The following is a 22,878-nucleotide window of genomic DNA, read 5'->3' as shown; positions in this document are numbered from 1 at the left end:
GGTCAAAGACGGAACCGCGAGAAGAAAGAGCATGTTGCTGCTTTTTTCCGCGAGCGTTACCTTTAAAAAAAAATGGGAGTTGATTTCGGATGTTTTTTGGCGCGGTTTCTGTGTCATAAAAAGCGCCAAAAAAACTCAGTGTGAACTAGGCCTATGAATCCAGCTACCGAAAACCCATAATTTTTTTTAAAAAAAATTGCCTCAAGCATGTTATGCCTTTTTTGACCATCCAATAGCAACGGAAACCTGACAAAGTGTGAACGAGCCTAAGATTAATTTTCCGAACACTGGTCTTGGAAGATCTTTGTTGACATACATCTAGTCCTTTAGTCTTGTCTATGAGATATGATACTAATGCCAGCAATACACATAAGGCTGAATTCACACTGCAGTGTCCGCTTGGCATATTCGCCGACCAAGCTCCCAGGGCATATACCAAACATATCCATAAGCCCCAATCCCCAGTCGGGCTGGTACACGTCAGTTTATCTTTTTTTCAACTTTTCCATAAGACAGCATCCCAAAAAGAAACATACTGTGCTATAAACTTTTTTGGAAATGGAAGCCAATGGGCGATGCATGCCACCATATGTCTATACAGTCAAATCCATTATAGGTATAAGTCAGGATATCCTCCCGATGTTGAAATATAACATACGTAATACTTCCTTCCTTTGACGTCTGCTGTTGTGGGACTGTTGAGCTGCCCCATACACATTCGGTCAGTGGGATCGGCAGACTTGAATGTGTATGGCTCGCTTTCGCTACATGGATATGTCAACACATCCCTTCCGTAAAGTAGGCTTATGGACAAGATGTATGAGATCAAACAATTTCCCTGTTGCAGCAGCAGCTCCCCATCTTAGAACTTGTGAACTTAGAACAGGGTGTATCATAGGAAGTACGCGCTGTGATTTTAATTCTATTTATATGTTCAATAAAGGACAGAATCAATCACTTCTAGCCAGTAAAATAATATAATGTATCAATTGAGGAGACCCGGTGGGAGTTCATAGTATTATTACAACTATTTATAACTAATATACTGCACTAGGACAACTTTCCAAAGAATTGTAAATGTTTCTTTTAGATAGTGAGACAGGTTCCTGGCCCACTGCAGGTCTTTCTTGTCCCGTGCGATGTCAAGAGAGCTCAACTGAGCGTGACATATGGTATCCTCCTTAATACATATTTCATATGCTTGCTTTCATTTAAAAGTGTTTGATTTCCTATGAAGCAACTGGATACACTGACCTGTCATAAAGATTTATATTGATATTTTTTCCAAATGGAAAACGCAATTTCCACAGATCTGTCCAGCAGTACCTAGCTCTTCAGCAGAGCCCAACATGACAGCTGCAAAAACACAGATCACCTAACCAGTCCCATCTAATTCCCCACAAGTCCCCAGAGTGGCTAATAAATGGACTGTGTTAAATTGATTTCCTCATAGTCGGGACGGATAAGACACAGGAAAGACAAAAGAGCGTTTCATGGTAAAGCGCAGCACTGATAGCCAACAATTCTTTCAGATATAGTACTATGGTAAACTATAAGGCCGGATTCCCACACAGCGTAAACCCTGCGAAACTTCCGTAACAGAATTCTGTGGGGAAATTCCACAACATTTACAGTAGCAGCAAAGTGGATGAGATTACGAAAATCTCATCCCCACACTGCGGGGAAAAATACCCTGCAGCGTAAACGTTAATAAATTGACCTGCGGTGCAGAATTTAATTCTGCAGCATGTCAATTTATGCTGCGTTTTTGTTGATTTTCCGTTGCAGGTTTTCCCCATTGAATTCAATGGGGATGCTAAACCCGCAAAAGAAAGTCAAGTGTTGCGACTTTTGCGGCGTATTCGCAATGATTACGCTGCAAAAATCGCAACTACGGAAAAAAAACAAAACCATACTTACCCAAAACGCCATCCTTCTTCCTGCAGTCCGGCCTCCTGGGATGACGTTGCATCCCATGTGACCGTTGCAGCCAATCACAGGTTGTAGCGGCAGTCACATGGGATTACTTCATCACAGGAGACCGGCCTGGATGACGACAGAGGTCCGGCCTCCTGGGATGATGTTACATCCCATTTGATTTGCGGTTTTCGGACGGAATGTACTGCGGGTTCCAGGTCGGATAAGCTGCATGTTTTTTACGCAGTGTATCTGTCCTGTGGGAACGCGGCCTAAGGCCTTATTCACACGAACGTGTCCGTTTTGCGCGCGCAAAAGTTCAGTGTGGCATCTGTATATGGTGCGTGGCTGCGTGATTTTCTTGCAGCCGGCATCATTATGACACTCTGTTTTTATGTTTACAAACATAAAAGCAGGAAGTGCTTTTCTGTTTTCATTAATTTTTTTACTACTGTAGCACGAATCACGCGCGGCACCCGGAAGTGCTTCCGTGTGCCGAGCGCGATTTGCACGCACCCATTGACTTCAATGGGTGCGTGCTGCACGAAACACGGGTAAGTATAGGACATGTTGTGAGTTTTACGCAGCGGACATATACGCTGCGTGAAAATCACGACCTGTCAGAACGGCCCCATTGACTTACATAAGTCTGTGCAACGCGCAGGATTTTATTTGTGTGAATAAGGCCTAATAGTGATAGACTGCACATAATAGGATAAATTGTATAATATAACAATAAACAGAAATTAGTGAATCATGAATGGGGAACATTATTTTTAGAGTATGATCTGAAGTAGTTCATTCCTCGGGGGGGTCAGGGTGCCCTGATAATATTGTATGAATACATAAATTCATAAGTAATAATTTCCTCAAATGTTATAAATAGAATCATGTTAACTTGCATTGATTTCTTTAATAACTTTATATTAGAGAACTGTCTGTTTCTGAATATTTTATCCTGCAAAACAATTGTTAAAATATTTTTTCTAAATCAATTAATACATGAAACGTTGTAATATACTTTATTTATTTGGCTAAAAAAATCTGCAACAAATACGTGATGCACGAATCCAGCCTGAGCCAGAAGTTGATCTAGGAGGAAGGAGAAGAATAAGTTCTTCCTTTTATATTTCCCATTCCTTTTAAAATCGTTTATGGGGTTGACTAAAAAAATCTGCAAAAAACATGCAATGTGTGAATCCAGCCTTAGAAGGAAAATAGCACCCTCATAACCATCTAGCAGCCTGTATTACCTCTTCCCCTGCCAGAAGATTCACTTAAATGTGCAGAAACCTCTTCAGTCTCCATAAAATCTGACATATAAAATAGTTAATAATAGACAGGGAGGAGGGGGATGCAGCTGCAGTATCTGTCCCCAAATATATGACATCCTTTGAGAGGGGAGGGGGAGCAGCAGGGGAAGAAATCTGATTGGTCAGAGCACACAGTTTTCTACACCAACTACCTAAGGAGTGATAGTGTTTTTTTTTAGTAACAGTAGATCTTCTCTAAGGTCACGGATTAGAAATAAGGCAATAGGTGAGGACTCTAGATGAGATAAAGGGGTTTTCCCATAATCAATATTTATCTGAAATATCTGATCGGCGGGGGTCCGATTGCTGGGACCCCCACCGATCACGAGAACGGGCTAACCTTGCTGTTCCTGGTAGCCCCATAGGAGTGGAGCGGTAGTGTGCATGCTCGGCAACTGCTCCATCAATTTCTGATTGGCTCCCAGGAACAGAAGATAAGCCTGTTCTCGTGATCGGTAAGGGTCCCAGCGGTCGGACCCCCACCAATCAGATATTTATCCCCTATCCTTTGTATAGGTGTTAAATAATGATTATGGGGAAACCCCTTTAATAATTTTGGCAGATTCTAGTTTTACCTCTCACTGTTAGCATGCATTAAACAAATTCATTTGTCAGGATTGAGACTCGCGTTTGTTGAATTTAAGGAAAAAACAAATTGCCCATTGTATTCTACGAACTGGGAAATTGTCAAATCCGGCAAAACTATTCGATCTTCTGTAGGGAGCACGAACATGAAAACTTAATAGAAAGAAAGCAAAAGGGCGTTAAGAGGACTCTTATGTGAGTCTTATCCAACCATGTGATTCTCTATACAGAGTCTTAAGGTGATGGATGAATACAGTGAATGCCCAAAAACAGTTTTATGTCACCGTTTTCCTGTTCTCTACTGTTGATTGGAGTCTGACAATCAATGGGTCTCCACGTTTCGTAAAATTAAATATATCTATAGGACCGGTAAAAAACGTGAAATTCATCAGGTTGTCTAACTATGCTTTATTGAGGCACAACATCCCTGTACCATCTCACTTTTCAGTGACCTATATCAGCGTTTCTTAATGTTCCTAAACCAAGTGCCCCCTACACAAATAAATGACATCACAGTAACCGTAACGCTATGATCATAGACTGTGCTACACCGATTAAGAGTTCAAGTACCCCCGAGAAATATGGCAAGTGCCCCCCTGAGGTACACTCTGAGAAACTAAGACATATAATGAAATAAATGTTAGATTCTATATGAAGAGAATTTGTGTGGTCAAGGAGCAATGCACGCTGCTAACAATCGTATTGCGAGCTTTATCTACAGGGGCTTTGCAGCTTCCCAACATGTTACTGCCAGTGGTTAACCCAGTGCCCACTTCAGTGAAATGTTTTTAGGTTTTTTAGGAGTTTATTGCTATCTAGAACCTGTCTCTTATGCAACTAGTTATGAATGTGACCGAAGGAATTTGGAACTTAATTTATGTGTTTGCTTTACAGAGGAAAAGGAAGCAGAGTTCCCAGGACCAGGATGACGCTATCAGCGTGTGCAGCCTCGGCAGAAATGATGTGAGTACTTGTTTTGTTTGTTAAATACTGTATCTAAGAAACGTGATTGCCACCATATTCCACTGGAGGTTGATGGGGCCGATATGTGGTTATTGCACCTATTTCCGCTGAATTCTATTAAAGTGTGACTCAAGGTGGGATAAGTCATACAACCCAAATTGTCTGAGATTCAGGTCACACAATCTGCGAGTGCTAAACATCACACAACATGGCCTATAGCTTATATGCATAATTTTAATAGAAATGGGTATTAAAATACAATATAGGTTTTAGATTACAATTTTTGTGATATCATATTACAATATTGACTTTTTTTTTACAAAGATTTCCTTTAAAGGGGTATGACATTAGAAAACATCTTCTATAAACCGTGCCACTTTTGTCCGTTGGCTGGGTCTGGTATTGCAGCTCAGGCACACTTGTGTCATTAGAACTTTTTTTTTTTTTTTATCAGTTCCAGGACACTTCTAGTTCTTTGCAAGGTAAATAGACTAAATTCTTGTGCGTGACTCTTAAGTCAGTATACCTCCAGGGATACACCTTGATTCTGACCTTGACATGGAACCAATCATGTTTGATTTTTGAATGCATTAAAAGAATGCAGAGTTCTAGTAATGCGTTCTTTTAATGCATTAAAAGAATACACATCTACGTTCCTAGCTCCGTTGTCCTGCTCCATCATAGGAGCAGAACAGAGAGAATTCCCGAAGCACCGGATCCATTGCATGTCAGAAACCAATGGCGCTTAATGGGTTTTGTCATGATTTAGCTGAACAAAATGGTATTGCGCACATATTTTTGTCCAGCAAAAACTACGCAATCTGCTATTAACAAAATGCAAAGTGAATAAACAGAGAAGAAATTAAAATCAAATCAATATTTGGTGTGACCACCCTTTGCCTTCAAAACAGCATGGTTTGGTTGTATCTGAAGTAAAACATTATACAAATTATTCTTCATAAAAAGAGTAGTTAGTGAAGAAAGTTACCAGGACACTTTTAATAGAGGTAATCTAGACAGAGTCACACTGACAAAATGTCCACAACTAGACCTGATAATGTAGCTTAAAACGAGAAGTCCCTGAGGCCAATGTCTTGTGAATGGTTGGGACACATTCCACTATTGATGTTCTTAATTTTAGCTAGTTCATACTGGCTATCAAAGCTCCTATAGACTCTTCATACTGGCTACTGAGCACTAATAACTGGAACAGGACGTGATTAGACTACACAGCCCAGGTTATGTCCTGGATAGTAGTTGATGAAAACATACTGAAGATTGGTTGTCACATAGCTGACCACATAAAGTTCTCTGCTCTAGGTGACTTGTTGAGAGTCTATTTAGTATTATGAAAAGTGTTAACATGTTTTCTTCTTACGAGACCACTAGAGGCACTGTTCTCTGAAAGTGTTTAGTTATCTCCTTCTTTTAGCCAAGATTTTTTTTTTCCGACTATAATTATTATTTAAAGTCAAGTAAGCACATTCTGCACTCAGCAAGGTGTTTTTTTTTTTAAATGTTTTATTTGGAGATCAGAGCATGATGGAAAGACCAAGCCTGTCACAACACATGTCAGAATATACATATATAAGCTTACAATAGAGTATTATAACATTTTCATACTTAAGGGGGTTTTCCCATCAGGGACATTATTGTCATATCCACAGGATATGTCATAAATGTCAGATAGATGCGGGTCCCACCTCTGGGATCAGCACCTATCTCTAGAACGCGGCCCCCTAAACCCTGTTCTACCGCTGTGTTGTGGCTGAAGCGTGTGATTCCCGTCATGAATTACGAAAACAGCTTAGCTCACTGAGCTACGCTGTTTCCGTAAGTCCCATTGAACTGAAAGGTAGTTACAGAAACAGTGTAGCTCACATGCTACACCTCTTCCGTAACTGCCATTCTCTACTATGGGATTTACGGAAAACGCATAGCTCAGCGAGCTACACTGTTTTCGTAATTCATGGCGTGTATCACACTGTTCAGCCACAAAACAGAGCAGTAGAACAGGGTTAAGGGGGCCGCGTTCTAGAGATAGGTGCTGATCCCAGAGGTGGGACCCGCATCTATCTGACATTTATGACATATCCTGTGGATATGTCATAAATGTCTCTGATGGGAAACCCCTTTTAAGCTAGTGCAACATGTATATTGTGAAATTGCAGTAAACAAGGTCGCTTTTGTCTTCTTTTTCAATTTTTCTTGTACAAAACATATCAATATGAATTTACAATAAAGACCAAACAACCCCAAAATACAACATTTTTCGCCTCAGTGGTTTTATCCCTCCTATCAATTCTGCATTAAGCAAGGTTTTTGATAGCAAGAGTCAAAGTCTGTTCTTTTAGACATTCCTGGATCAAAACATTTTCTTCTATTTCATATGTAATAAAGATTACTGTAACCATCACTTTAGCAGAAATAAAATCGTATTACTGCATATGATTTATACATAAAATTCCGTAATAAAACTGTATGCAGTAAGCTCCTTCTATTGGCGACTGCAAGAAGCCTTGTATCAGAAAAATTAAGGTGCAATTGCTATAAAGATATGAAGAAATTAATCTGCACAAAATTTTGGACCTAAATGGGGTTGAAAGGCGAACACTCAGTTAAGGCTAGGGCTACATGGCAATTTTTGTCATTTAAAGAGTTACTGCATTCACAAAAATGTCGACATAAACACCCCCACCATCGCTGCAATGAAGGGGTAGAAGCACTCTATGCAGATGTTGCCTTTGGTCAGATTCGAACCCAGGACCCCAGTCCTGCAAGGCAACAGTGCTATGCACTGAGCCACCATGAGGTTATTTCATTATTATACCACCATCCTTCCCCGGATTTGCTACTATTCCTCACATATTACTGGTTTCTTGACTTTACTATGTTGTAGGGTTGCACGATGCATTAAACGGTTCAATACCGTTAATTCATGTATTAACGGTATTGTAACATATTAATTTAGTCAGAGCGGGGCTCTGCTGTATACAGCCATTGCCCCGCTCCTGACAAGTGTGTGCGCGCGGTCAGCATGAGGTGCTGCGGCTGGTGCTGCACTAACGAGCACCGGCACTGAAGGCAGAGAACATGGCGGGTGCACTGCAAAACACCCCCATGTTCTGTCTGTAGTGCCAGTGCCGGCCGCATCACCTCATGCTGACCGCGCGCGCACACTTGTTGTCAGGAGCGGGGCAATGGCTGTATTACACAGCAGAGCCCCATTCTAACCTCTGATCTCCACCGCTATTACCTTAAATGCTGCGATCAAAGCTGACTGCAGTATTCAAGGGGAAAATGAGAAGGGGGGATGCCCCATGGATCGCCTCACAGGGAATCCCTGTGACGCAATCTAGCGACATACCATATATGGGCAGACTGCCAGGGGCAATTGAAGAACCACAGAGCTGTCTGACCATATTTCCTGTTAGGGCATACTTAGGTATGTCCTAACAACTGCCTTTGTACACAGGCTAATGTACTGGCATATAGATATATTGCAGTACATTAAAGCTGAAAAATAAAAAAGTAAAAAAAATAAAGTAATGTTAAATTAAACAAAAATGTAAAAAAAAACAAAAACCCACACACATTTTTTACAATAAACATTAAAATAAAAGTCTCAATACATACACATATTTGGTATCGTTGCGACCATAATAATGTGCACAACATATTTATAGTGTAATTTATGATGTGTACGCTGTAAAAAAATAAAATAAAAATTGCTTCCTTTCACTTATTAATGTGAGGCACGAGGTGTTATGAATTTAGTACCTCCATGTGCCTCACGTTAATAGTAATTAACCCCATCATTAACACCACACATTAACCCAATGTTGTTGTTAAGGATCTGCCAGGCACAGCTTCTGTATCCACGCCCATAGGTAATCAGTCTGCACCTGCTTCTATGTCTGTGAGACTGACTCCATCTTCCACCTCTCAGGATGGCAGGCTTAGGAGTGGGAGAGCCTATCACAGCCTGGCCAGACGGAGCTAGCTCCCGCCCTCTGTCTATTTATACCTGCCTTTCCTGTTCCTCCTTTGCTTGTGATTCTTCTCGTGTGGTTTCCTGGCCCTGCTGCAGCTTCTTGAACTACTTGTCCCTGCTTCGTATTGACCCTGGCTTACTGACTACTCTTCTGCTCTGCGTTTGGTACCTCGTACACTCCTGGTTTGACTCGGCTTGTTTACTACTCTTGTTGCTCACGGTGTTGCCGTGGGCAACTGCTCCGTTTCCCTTTTTTCTGTGTTTCCTTGTCTGGTTGTCTGTCATGCACTTACTGAGTGTAGGGACCGTCGCCCAGTTGTACCCCGTCGCCTAGGGTGGGTCGTTGCAAGTAGGCAGGGACTGAGTGGCGGGTAGATTAGGGCTCACTTGTCTGTTTCCCTATCCCTGTCATTACAGTTGTTCATTATGACTGTGAGAAACATGATGGGGTTAATTACTATCTATTCATGTGAGGAACATGGAGGCCTCAAAATTCCTCACACCACATGCCTCACATCAGAAAATGGAAGAACGTTATTTTTATTATTATTGTTGGCAAAGTATAGTTTTTGTATAGAGAATCGCAATACTACATGAAGTATTGGTATCGAAGTCCAAATTCTGGTATCGTGACAACCCTACTATGTTGTATTCTGACAGTCTGTAATAGGATGACATGTTGTGTATAACATATAGGATGGCAGTTCAGCCGTATACAGAGGTGTTGAGTGAAGTGAGTTTTAGAATAAAAAGGACATAGGCTCCAGGGTATGTAGATTGTTATGTGCTGGGCTGGTTTGGGCAGTTGCTTTGAACTTATTAATCTACCAATACATATAGAGCATTTTTGAAAAGCAAGTCTATCAAGTTGTCAGTCACACTGCTGTAATAAAGAAGCGTCCCCTCCAAACATGGCAGCCTGATTCTTAAGAGTAAAAGACAGTATTGTAAACGGAATGTCTGTCTGTCTGTCTGTCCGTCCGTCTGTCCGTCCGTCCGTTCGTTCGTTCTTATGTCTTTAGATAACCACCATATAAAACCCTTTCAATAAATTAACCATGGTTATGCGGTAATGCACAAGTTTTTTCCGCCACAATTTGCGTTTGCAAATGTTGGCAAATTTACAAATTATTGATGCAAAACTTTATCTAATGCTTGCAACACTTTTTCAAACCTCCAATGTTGTGACATGTACATGCAGCTGAAAGTTGGCCATGGACATTACACCTACGTTTGCCAGGATCCGAGCATACCTGTTTATAGGGGAGTCAGGGGGAGATAACTGTCAGCTAACTGCTATCTAGAGTGAATGGCCAAGTCAAGGGTAATCATAGACCGTGATTTATGCGCCTGAACAGAAACCAGAAATTTTGGCCAAATTTGACAATATTCGCCTGTCCGTCAATTCCTTTTTGTAACATGAACGAGCGTGACAGATGTCTGCTGGAGACCGATATCTGTGTAAAAGTTGATTGGCTGTGTTGGATTTTTTTGTTGTTGTCGGGTGTGGGCTTGTAAAGTCGTTCATGCCAAATTATAGCTCTGCATCCCATCAGTAGAAGCCCAGACAAGGCCACAGATCAAGAAGAAAAATATAGACAAATTTTCTTTTTAACCTATGGAGTTGTGGTCCAGAACGACGACCTTCACAGACCATCCATGTCCGTCTCCAATCCCTGATGTATAGATAGCGTTAAAATTGCCTGTGCACTGCTGCCTTTGGCCAAACAATTTGGACTGTATTTGGACGGCTTAGGGCAAAATGTACTTAATTTCCTCATGAGGTGTGTCTATAGAATCACAAACAGAACAGCTTCCAGGGCATTTTGCCTGGGGGTCAGCATGGCAATTCTTTCTTCATTCTTCACATTCTTGTCCGTTACCGATATGCACACCTACAAACATTTTCAGAAGTACTTTTACCAGCTAAAGATAATAAATCTAAATCTAGATAATTGTGTCTCTACCTTCAGTTTTCTGTATGACTTCACATACATGTTGTGTATATACACTAAAAGGGAAACAAACTACAACATCACTGTTTCAATTTTTTTTGCACAGAATATACCTGCTCATATGACTTACAGAAAGTGATACAAAAACAGACTTCTCAATACAATCATGCTATCTGGGATGTAGTAGTCCTGGATGTTGTGAAGTTTCATCCAGTGTGGGCAGAAATCGCATTGGAAATGGTGACAAAAGAAAGTGATTTCCGACAAGTGATTTTTCTACATTCTTGTTGTCTGAGTCACTTGCTGCACGACACAGCAGCCGTATACACTGGAGATATGTGTGACATTTAGAACAATGCATAAGGTGTACTAGTTATGCCAGAGACAAGTTTTCTATAAACATCCACATATGTAAGTGAAACCCGTGGGATACCGCCTGCAGATTTGCATTTATTTCGTGGTGAGTTATCCGTAATGTAGTAGTCAAAGGCTATGTACACCGTCGCAAGCAATTTTCTTTTTATTGTCCCAATGTGTCTGAAATGAAAAAAATAAAGCAACCAGTCTTAAGTAAAAATCTTCTATCGTTTTATGTCTACAGCTCCTCTGCAGACCTATAGGTCTCCATGGTAACAGACTGTTCTAGTCATACCCCCTTCTACCTGTCACATACTTCTTGCTAACATACATCTGGTAGGATCTTAAGAACTAGGGGACAGATGATAGAGAGTATCCAGTATCAGACTGCGCTTGGTTTATTTGTAGTCTGTTACCATGGAGACACATTGGTCTATATAGGAGATGTAGACACAAAACAATGGATCTTTTATTAAGAGTACATCATTAATTTTAGTTAAATTGGTTGAGAAGGTGTACAAAGGCCTTAAAGTGGTTGTCCCATCAAAACAATCCATGTCCATATGCCTTATTAGGCCATATGAATGTGATAGAGTGGTGTACCCTGCTTGGGATTGCCCCTCTATGTGCCAGAACGGAGAGCAGCTCTGTAAGAGCTGCTCCTGCTCTGGCAGAACCCGATGTATTCTTGCATTACATGGATGGCCATTTATTTGCTACAATGTGAGAAAAGCCGACTTTTTTCCTGAGACACCTTTAGTGACTGACAGGTAATTGGATTCATTAACTTAGGTCTATAGCATTTATTTGTTGAGATGCACTGAACTGAACATATCACACCAGTTGTGTTGACCCTAAATACATATGATGAAAGGCCTGAACTTGTACTTAATAATGGGACATGACTGGGTGAGAATCAGACAGATAACAGCAGTTTCTTGACCTTTTTATTGTTTTAACATCTGAAAAAGACATTTCAAGCTGCGGATCTTTAAATGAGCTTTAGAGGGTAAAGGTTCAGGATTGAGACTGTCTACAAACCAAAGAACCTGCACAGCTGAGATTTGAAAATCAAGTGGTTAAGGAACATGTGGAAAACAGCTGTTTGATGGATGTCATCAGTCTTTGGTTTAAAGCAGGGGTGGGGCACGTCTGGCCCGCGGGCCATATAAGGCCCGCAAGATAATTTGGTCCAGGCCCGACCACACTTAGACCTCGTTGTCGCCGCGTCCTTCGCTACTTGGCTCTGTTAATTATGGCGGTGTCGGTCTGAGTGAGGTCGGTGAATGCTGGCCCAAGAGTGGACCAGTCCGGTCACCTGATCTGTGTCAGTGACGTAAGGTCAGTTGATCGGACTGGTCCACTCCCGGGCCGGCACAGTCCAGTGACCTGACCACATCAGTGATGTGAGGTCAGGTGTCTGGACTGGTCCACTCCCATCTTCACGCCCCGACCCAACTCTGACTACCGCCGCCGGAGTGTCATTCCCTCCTTGGCTCCGCCCCCGCCCTGCTCACTCGAAGTGAGGTCAAGTGACTTGAATGTTTTTTTGTTTTCCATCAAGGGCATTTATGATATATCCACAGGACATGTCATAAATGTCAGATAGGTGCAGGTCCCAGAGTTGGGACCCGCATCTATCTGAAATGTATGGCACATCCAGTGGATATGTCATTAAGGTCTCTGATGGGAAAACCCCTTTAAGTAAGTAAGTCGGAACAACTTTCTGCTGTGAGCAGTTCTTTTCAAAACTTGCTATTGAAGAGAGGCGACTGCACTCTAGCCTGACCGACGCAGTAGCAACATCATCAATCACTCGGGACCCCTCTTATCTGCCAGAATGGAGAGCTTCTCTGTAAGGACTATGTAAGAGGCTTAGACCTTTAATGTATTACATGGACGGCCATTCATCTAAATGACCACCATGTAATACTACATTTCCCATGCTTCAGCCCATGGAGGGGAATTGTGTGACTGACCACAGCTTCCCGAGATCAATCAACCAGGGGTGTTGAAAACTGGATCCCCAGTGATCAGTGAAAGGGACAGGAACTCCCTAAGGTAGAGATCCAGTAAGAAGGTGAAGAAGACAGGCAGAAGAAAAATAATCAGGTAGCAGGACCACAGTAGTAGTTAAATTGAAGTAGTAACCTGACCAAGTTGTGCAAGTTTAGGCACATCACTAGTGTACAGAAAGATCAGACAGGGGGTGGCAGCTCCACTTCTTTCTGGGTTGGGTCACTGCCGTCCACTGGTATCCAGAAGATTTGACCCAGGCCAAGATTAAAAAGAGAGTTGATTAAAGAAGTCCTACCTGTGGTACCGTGGGTTTCAGATTTGCTTGTAAGGACAGATGAGACTTTCTTATTGCTCGTTGTTGGATAGAGTCTTCTATAGTCAGCAGTTTTCTGCAAAGCTTAAAGGGTATGACCATCTTTAAACACAATTTTTAAGTTTATATATAGACATAATCTAAACTAAAAGTTGACTGTGTAAATACATTGCATTATTTGTCCTGTACTAATCCTGAGTTACAGCCTGTATTATAGTCAAGAGCTGCATTCACAATTCTGCCAGTCGTTCATGAAAACAGTCAGCACGCTTGTTGATCGACACCCCTCTAACAGCAAGGCTGAGCTTCTATAATGCAGTGACAGTTGTTTTTTTTCGATACTTAATTACTATACATCGCCTGGTGTAAAGATATCGCTTCCCAGAATGCAAATCACCAGGGAAAGTTTTGTGCAGACACTGAACAAGCAGTTCACTCAGGAAATGCTTTATTAAAGAGAACAGTTTGGCCCTCGTCTGTCAGAAAAGAGATTGTGTCAATCTATATTCAGCTTTTGTGTTTACAGAGCAGTGCGAATATTCAGGAAAAACTTGGCAGGTGAGAATAAAACAATATCATGAAAATTCACAGGGGAACACATAACTGACGGGTGCTGAAAGGAGCAGATCTTGTGATTTGGCTCAAACCTTTGGAAATGAAACAGAACAAAACCAGGAAAGGTATTTATAGTGACTCCGCATTCTTGGTTATATTTCATTGTATGCATTTTTTCCATAATTCCTCCCCAATAAATAGACTTAACAGAAAAGACTAAAATAAATGACAGAGCACATTCCTTCCCAACCATCTGTGTTTCTTCATCATTTTTATTTCAGTAATGTCGGAAATACGGATCTCTCAGTTGTGTGACCGCAAAGCTCTTTTTATATCCGTGTCCCAAATATTTGTATGTAAGAGTTTGAAGTGTCTTTTGTTTAGAGAATCTGATGATCAATGGAAAATGTCGAACCCACATGTCTTTTTTCAGGATCTGCAAAGATGTTTGATCTTTAGAATTACTGGAAAGGTGAATGGCCATGGTTTAAAGGCCAGTCAAATGCCAAAATAGAAATTTTTTACATAAAGCATGAACTACGTTGTGGAAACTGGAGCCACGACAAGGGTAATGCAGAATAGGTGCCATTGAGCTGGGAGACGAGCAATTTATGTTTTAAAAAAAACAATCCTCTGCCCTTAACCCCTTGCACCATGCCCACAGTGCCATAGATGTACTGTGTGTGGATGGCACGGGCACAGGATTTGTGCCTACGCCATCAGCAACTTGTGTCAGCTGTAACATTCAGCTGACATCCCGCTGCAATGACTGGGATCGGAGATAACTCTAAACCTGCTTGTTTAACTCTCTGTTACCCCATGCGCCCCCGCGACACAATCGATTTTATATGGGGGGCATCCTGTCCGTTCTACTGATGGCAGATATTGCGGAAAAGAAGGATTGAGCATTTGGATTTCATCATGCCTGATCCTCTGTACCCTCGGAGATACGTTACTGACAGATTTTTCTGGCAGTGACTTATTCCCCTCTCATTGAAATAAACATACATGTTAGGTGCATGTTTATGCTGAGAGGGATAACTGTTGGCCGAACGAGCGTTTGTGTGTGTGGCCAGCATTAGAAATAGAAAAATTAAAAAAATTCTAATATGATGTTAACATTCTTCTTTGGACCCCAGTGTTCTGATGTGACAGCTAACTCAATTAGTTTTTTATTTTCTTGATTAAAAAAATAAATATTTATCTAGTTCAATCTATTAGGCTCATTTCACATCTGCGTCAAGGCTTTCCATTGCTTATCATAGGAGCAGAACAACGAAAAAACGAAGTAGAAAGATCCAATGGAAGCAAATGGCGCCCAACAGAACCCAATGACTTTTCGTCATGGTTGGTCCGTCGTATTGCCAGACAAATAGCGCAGTATGCTTTTCTATTTTGTTCGGAAAAAACTATGGAATCTGTGACTGAAACTCCTAATGGAACTTCCGGCACAGATATGAACAGAGCCTTAATTGCAGGGTTGCAAAAGCAAACCAAATTTTGTATGCAGTCATGATAGGTGAAATGACTTTGGTACTATGGAGTGAGGATGCGGTTTAAAGTGTTGATCATCATATCTTTTAGGGCATGTTCACACGGCTTATTTTCGGCCATTTTCAGGCCAAAAACTGCAGAAAAATCGGAAGCAGAACGTCTCGAAACATCTTCCCATTGATTTCAATGGGAAAAATGGCGTTCTGTTCTGACGGGGCGTTTTTTTAAGCGCCCGTTTTTTAAAACTGCCGTGTAAAAAAATCGCCTGCGAAAAAAAAGTGCATGTCACTTCTTGAGCGTTTTTCATTGACTCTATAGAAAAACAGCTCCAAAAACGGCCATAAAAAACACAGCGAAAAATGTGAGTTTGCCTAAAAAACGGCTGAAAATCAGGAGCTACTCCAGAGCATCAACTCTGACAGGATTCTTGTGACGTCATCATGCCGACCTTGCGCAAGGATCCTGTCCCTGCGCATAATAGGCTGCAGGCCGAATGTGGCCTGTAGCCTAGTAAATGGCAGAGCAGAGAGATACCTCCCCCCTCCCTGTAGATAGCTTAATTGGGGCTCCTTCTAGGAGTGGAATCCCCAGCCAGAGCATTGCCGACACTCTGGCCGTGGTTTCCTCTGCTGGAGGAGCCCCTATGGACAGTGACTTCAGGGGCTCCTCCAGCAGAGGAATCCCTGGCCAGAGTATCGTCAACACTCTTGCCGGGGAATCCGCTCCAGGAGGATCCCCTGACGTCACTGTCCATATATGGACAGTGACTTCAGGGGCTACCCCAGCAGCACTCTGGGTGGGGATTCCACTCCAAGAGGGAGCCACAATGGAACTATTTACAGGAGGGTGTGGTACTATATAGGGGGTGTGTGTAGGGCATATCTATAGGGTGTGTGTAGCACTATCTGCAGAGGGCACTGTGGCATTATCTAGGGGGTGTGGCACTATCTATAGAGGGCACTGTGGCATTATCTTGAGAGGGCATTGTGGCATTATCTAGGGGGGTACCACTATCATCAGAGGGCACTGTAGCACTATCTACAGAGGGCATTGTGGCAGTATCTAAAATGGGGCTTCCCAATCTTGACATTCTTGTGTATGTTAAACTCTGCCAACTGAGCAGCCAGACTGCATTTAGCAAAAGTTAGGGTATGTACATACAGAGTTTTTTGCAGGCAGAAAACCCTGCTTCAAAATTCCTTCAGGAATTTTGAGGCAGATTTTGCCCACCCTGCAATTTTTTTGCCGCGTTTTTTGTGGCATTTTTTGGCCACGGCCATTGAGCGCCGTGGGCAAAAAAACCGCAGCAAAAAACGCTTTCAACGCCTCCCATTAATTTCAATGGGAGGTCAAAGACGGAACCATGGGAAGAAAGAGCATCTCCCGCGTTATTTTCTGCTCGCAGAAAAAAAAACGCCTCCGCCTCTCATTAAAATCAATGAGAGGTGAATTCGGCAGTTTTTTGGCGCGGTTTCTGCGTCAAAAACAGTGCTAAAAAAACTGTGTGAACTAATCCTTAAACTGGAAAACGGATTGTTAAAATAAGCACGTGGAGTAAACTCGCAAATTTGTGGTAAGTTTAAACCCAACCAGACCAGCTGACCAGTGTCGTGCATGAGCCGGGTGAATGTTAGAGCACGCAATAGGTGCTCGCCGGCCATTAGGTGTTTTAATTTAACAATAAGTGTGATGCACCCTGTAAACTGGGGGTTTGAAAATGCGTAGGGACGCAATTCTATTGGCATGGATGACCAGGTGTTTATATCATAAAATAAGAGGGGGAGAAATACATTGGCAATTGAGCTGCACATAGATGTGTGTCACCTTTTCTGCACCCCCTGTCTGGTCGCTGTGCTAACGCCTGAATAGTTGTTGGCTATTTAGCCCTCTTCGTTCTTGATTTCTATAATAAAATTCAAGTTTTAATCGTTCATACAGGCAGCGATACTAAGTTTAAACCCAGCGGTATTATTATAGTAATGTAGTATTATTATGGTTGTTCAAATAACTAATTGCTTAACCAGTTCAGGACCGCGCTATTTTGAGCCTTCAGGACCAAACACCGTTTAGCCATTTTTAGCACGTGTTAGTTAAATGGCTATAACTTTTTTATTTGTTGGGCTAGTGACGTGATTTATGTGATGTTTTTTCCATAGACAATGCAGGTTTCTTTTAGCATTTTTATACACATCATTTTTGCTATTTTAGAATTTTTAGGCTTAAAGTTTGAAAATAATAGTAAAAAAATAAGCTTTTTTAGTTTTCAGCTATTTTTTTGGGTAATAACATAGTATTACCCTAAAATAGACCTTTTATTTGTGATCGTCATTGTCTACCGTAAATTTTATTATATTACATGTCTATGTTAGGGTAATTGGGTCAGGGCTAGCGTTACGACAATGATTCGTGGGGGGGGGGGGGAGTTTTTTTGTGGGTGGGTATTTTATGTGTATTTATTATTATTTTTTTTTTCACTTTACTTTACTTCTATTTTTTTATTACTATGGTCTGTCCCTCAAAGGTCAAAAAAGACCTTTGGGGGACGTTATATATTTTTTTCTTTCTTTTACACCATTGTTTTCCACTATAACTGGGGCTGCGCAGCTTGCCACTAATGGCACCCAGCGCTCATGTGACCAGTCACATGATCACCGGGACCAATAGAGTCAGCGACACATGTGAAGTTAATCGGTTTGACCAGACCTTATTTAGGGGTTTCATAGGAAAGGGGTTGAATACATATGCACCCACAAATGTTCACTTCTTAGTTGTTGTTTTTTTTTTTTTTTTTAACAAACTATTTATTTTTTTATTCTACTGTAACAATTTGGACTATTTTGCCAGGTACATTACATAAAATCCAATTTAAAAAATCCATTTTAATTCCAGGTTGTAATGCAACAAAACAGAAACAACACCATACTTTTGCAAGGCACTGTGTAAATTTGCGTGTGTATAAATAATGAGTCTGAATTGTTCTCTTTATAATGGAGATCTATCATACCCTATCACCTAGACCACATATTTCTCTTGAGAATCAATTAAGAACCATCTGTTCTGTCAGACGGAATTTCGCCCACTTCATGTGTTAGCGTGATATAACATGTCTGTCTGCCGAGGTGGTTGTGTTGTGCATACAGATGTGAGGTTTTTTTTGTGTGTTTATATTTATAAAATTAGTTCGGGTAGGGCTGTATACAACAATAGTATATATTAATTTTTCACAATTTTTGTATCGCTGATCTTATATTGCATTAAGATTTAAAAACTGGAGAATTATAGGGAGTAATGCAACATCAAAATTTCTTTAAAGGGTAACTAACCTTTCAGAAAACTTCTGACATGTCATAGTGACATATCACAAGTTTTGATCGGTGGGGGTCCGAGCGCCGAGACCTCCACCGATCGCTAAAACTATGCAGCAGAAGCGTTTGGGCGATCGCTGAGCCACTTGGTTTCTGATCGGCTTTTCTCTGGGCCCGTACACCAACTGCTCGGCTTTCCATAAAAGCATAATAGACTTTTGTGTTTTCACATCTTATCTTCATATGTCAACGTGTACATTTCACTGCGGGATCAATTACATCCATGGTACAGATTGCCCCCGTCTATCTGTCTGGTGTCAATGTGGCAATAGGACGGACAGCTTCAGTGAATATACATTAGATAAACTACTTGTACCAGCATACAACCGCTATGCGTCACCTTATCAGTGAATGGTTCTGCTTTGTCTGTTGCCATGCCTTCTCTATATATACTGTGTATTTCAAAAAGATCTTTGTTCTACTTTGTTACATGAATGAGGTAGACTGGTTACCCAGCTGTTTTATTTCAGTATGTCAATGTATGCATACCTTGTACAGCCGTTTGAGGGTGAATATCTTTGCACTAGATGCCAGCATGTTGTGTATTTGGAGGCCCAGGTATTGGATGTAAATATGCAGCTTGCAACACTTAGGAGCATTGCAAACCTGGAGAGGAGTTTAGAGCTCACTGGGCAAGCACTGGCTGGGGCCAGCGAGATGGAGCTGGGTGGAGGGGGCAAGACCATGATCCAGAGATTAGTAGCTGGGTAAGAGTAAGAGGAAGAGGTAGGAAAAAAAAGTGCCAGAGAGGCTAGTCCTGAACTGGCACAACCTAGTAAATATGCCTGTTTGGCTAATATTAGGGATGCAAGTCCAGGGCCAGCATCACTACAGTAGGGCGTTGCTCCTAACAACTAGGACAAGGACTGCTGTAAGAAGGATGAAAGTAGGAGTGCCGCGACCGTGAATGGCGAACAGTGTGTTGTCTGCCGGATGCTCGGGTTCGGCATGTTGCAGATTGCTGGGTGGGGCTGGGGAAGGCCCGGTGGTCATGGTACACATCGCCACCACTGGCAAAGACAGTGAGAGATGGAATGATTTTAGGGAACTAGGAGAGAATCTAAAGCCCAGGACCTCCAAGGTAGTGTATTAAGAAATACGACCAATTCCACGAGCGTCGCTAGAAAGACAGCTGGAGATTAGGGAGTTAAATCAGTGGCTTAGAGATTGGTGCAGGAAGGAAGGGTTTGGGTTCCTGGAGAACTGGGCTGACTTATCTGTGGGCTACAGGTTCTACGGTAGGGACGGGCTGCATCTAAATGGGGAAGGTGCAGCTATGCCTCGGGGAATGAATGTTTAGACAGCTGAAGGAGCTTTTAAACTAGGATCTGGGGGAGTGTAGGAATACACAAGCGGAGTTGGATACAGTACATAGGGAGTGGCGGCTGGGGATAGAAAGCCGAATAGGGAGGTAACTAGAAATAAATATGGACCTCGGAATATTAAAGGTGTCCATAAGATCAAATGTATGTTGGCGAATGCAAGAAGTCTTGCAAGTAAAATGGACAAGTTGGAGATTCTAATGACCGACATGGATTATTATGTAGTGGGCATAACAGAAACCTGACTGGATGTGATCCATGAATGGGTAACAAATGTGGAGGGCTACACCGTATTCAGAAGGGATAGAAAAGATAAAAAAGGTGGAGGGGTTTGTCTGCATATAAAACCCAACCTAAGACCAGTCCCGATTGAAGACATTGGGGGATACTGTGACAGTGTGCAGTCTTTATTGGTAAATATTCATGGAGTGGTCAGTAACGGTAAACTGCTTATTAGAGTTTGTTATAAGCCACCGAACATAGCGCAACAGGCTGTGGATGAAATGCTGCAACAAATAGAAAAGGCAGCAAATAAAAATGGGGTCCTTATTATGGGGGATTTTAACTATCCTTACATTAATTGGGACATAGAGGCTGCTGGATGTCCTACAAACTGAAAGTTTTTATACACAATTCAAGACCATTATTTCGCTCAGTTGGTTGATAAACCAACCAGAGGCGATAATGTGCCGGATCTGGTCTTATCTAATAGACCGGACACAATATCAGATGTGGAGGTCCGGGAGCACTTGGGTAATAGTGACCACAATATGGTAAGTTGTAATATAATGTTCAATAAAATAGTACGAAGGGGCGCAACAAAAACCTGGAATTTTAGGAAAGCAAAATTCAATCGACTGAGGGAAACACTAAGTCTTGGCTGGGATCATGTAATGGTAAATAGGAATACTGAAGCTAAATGAGGAATTTTCAAAGATATTTCACATGAATCGTGTAGTAAGTTTATACCCTCCGGTAACAAAATGTTTAAGAATAAAAGGAGACCAATATGGATGAATAGGGAATTACTGAATATAGTATGACAAAAACCAAAAGCATTCAAAACATGGAAGGCTGAGGGCTCAGCAAAAGCATTCCAGATTTACAAAGATCTCGATAGGAAATGTAAAAATTAAATCAAGTTAGCGAAATGATCTACAGAAAAACAAATCGCTAACGACATTAAAATGAATCCTGAAAATGTTTATAAATATATTAATGCCAAAAATAAAAAATCTGATTATATTGGCCCTCTTAAAGAGGAGTATGGGAATATAATTGTAGAGGAGTAAGAGAGGGCTGAGATATTAAACACGTACTTTTCCTCTGTGTTTACTGATAAGCTCCCAGTGCCACATATTCAGGGGGACAGTGATAAAGGTCCCCCACCCAATATTATCTGCTTAACACAGGAGAAAGTACAGCTGCGTCTGAGCAAATTAAATATTGATAAACCCCTGGCCCAGACGGCATTCATCCACGGGTATTAAGGGAAATGAGCTCAGTATTGGACAGACCATTGTATCTCATCTTCTTAGACTCCCTTGTAACAGGATTAGTGCCACAGGATTGGAGGACGGCTGATGTTGTACCAATATTTAAGACGATTAAAAAGGTGGAAACGAGTAACTACCATCCAGTAAGTTTGACATCTGTGGTATGTAAAGTATTTGAGGGGATTCTAAGAGATAAACTACAAAAGTATATAGCAGAGAAAAGTCTAATAACTGATATCCAACTGATAATGGATTTATGAAAAACAGGTCGTGCCTAACCAACGTGCTCAGTTTCTATGAGTAGGTAAGTGCAAGTCTGGATGTTGGTCATGCGGCTGATGTGATTTATTTGGATTTTGCAAAAGCATTTGATACTGCTCCACACAACAGTCTTGTTCTGAAGTTACAGACACAGGGACTGGGGTAACGTGTATGCAAGTGGGTAGAGAATTGGTTAAGGGACAGAAAACAAAGAGTCGTTATAAATGGAACTCACTCAAAATGGGCTGAAGTCAGTAGTGGGGTACCACAAGGATCGGTGTTAGGCCCAATTGTTTTTAATCTCTTTATTAATGACCTTGTGGATGGGATTGATGGTAAGGTGTGAGTTTTTGCTGATTCTACAAAACTTTGCAGGATGCTTAAAACTCAGATTGACTATAAAATATTATAGAAAGACCTAGAAAAGCTGGCAACATGGGCAAAAACATGGCAAATTAAATTTAATGTTGATAAATGTAAAGTAATGCGCCTAGGATGAAATAATAGTATTTATGCATTTACATTAAATGGAATAAAAGTGGGTATAATGAAACAAGAGAAGGACCTGGTTATTCTGGTAATAAATAAGCAGTACTCAATGTCAAGCAGCAGCTGGAAAAGCAAATAGGATCTGAGGGTGTATAAAAAGAGAGATAAAAACCTGTGATTGAAATGTAATATTACCCCTGTATAAATCCCTTGTAAGGCCACATCTTGAATATGGAATTCAGTTTTGGGTCCCACATTGTAAAAAGGATATAGGAGACATGGAGAGGGTTCAAGGGCAGGAAACTAGATTATTAAATGGGATGGGAGGTGTCACTTACAATGAAAGGCTAGAAAAATTTGACTTGTTCAGCTTGGAAAAATAGATACATATGTGTGGTTTATACAGAGAACTAGCACATGATATGTTCTTTCCAAGGATTCTACAAAGGACCAGGGGACATTCATTGCATGTGGAAGAAG

The 22,878-nt window shown here is 41.3% G+C and overlaps 1 protein-coding gene across 2 annotated transcripts in view; it reads left to right on the top strand.

The window, feature by feature from the left end:
• Positions 1-22,878, top strand: part of ARHGEF3 (Rho guanine nucleotide exchange factor 3) — a 268,161-nt gene that overhangs the window by 124,907 nt on the left and 120,376 nt on the right. For both annotated transcript variants that reach the window (XM_075833917.1, XM_075833918.1), the window contains one exon: positions 4,710-4,778. In XM_075833917.1, the coding sequence (XP_075690032.1) occupies positions 4,710-4,778 (69 nt within the window). The remainder of the gene's footprint in view (positions 1-4,709; positions 4,779-22,878) is intronic.

Source organism: Rhinoderma darwinii, chromosome 7, assembly GCF_050947455.1.
Source record: "Rhinoderma darwinii isolate aRhiDar2 chromosome 7, aRhiDar2.hap1, whole genome shotgun sequence".
Classification (NCBI taxonomy): Eukaryota; Metazoa; Chordata; class Amphibia; order Anura; family Rhinodermatidae; genus Rhinoderma; species Rhinoderma darwinii.
The sequence above is the reverse complement of the archived record's forward strand: the minus strand, read 5'-3'. Positions and strand labels throughout refer to the sequence as shown.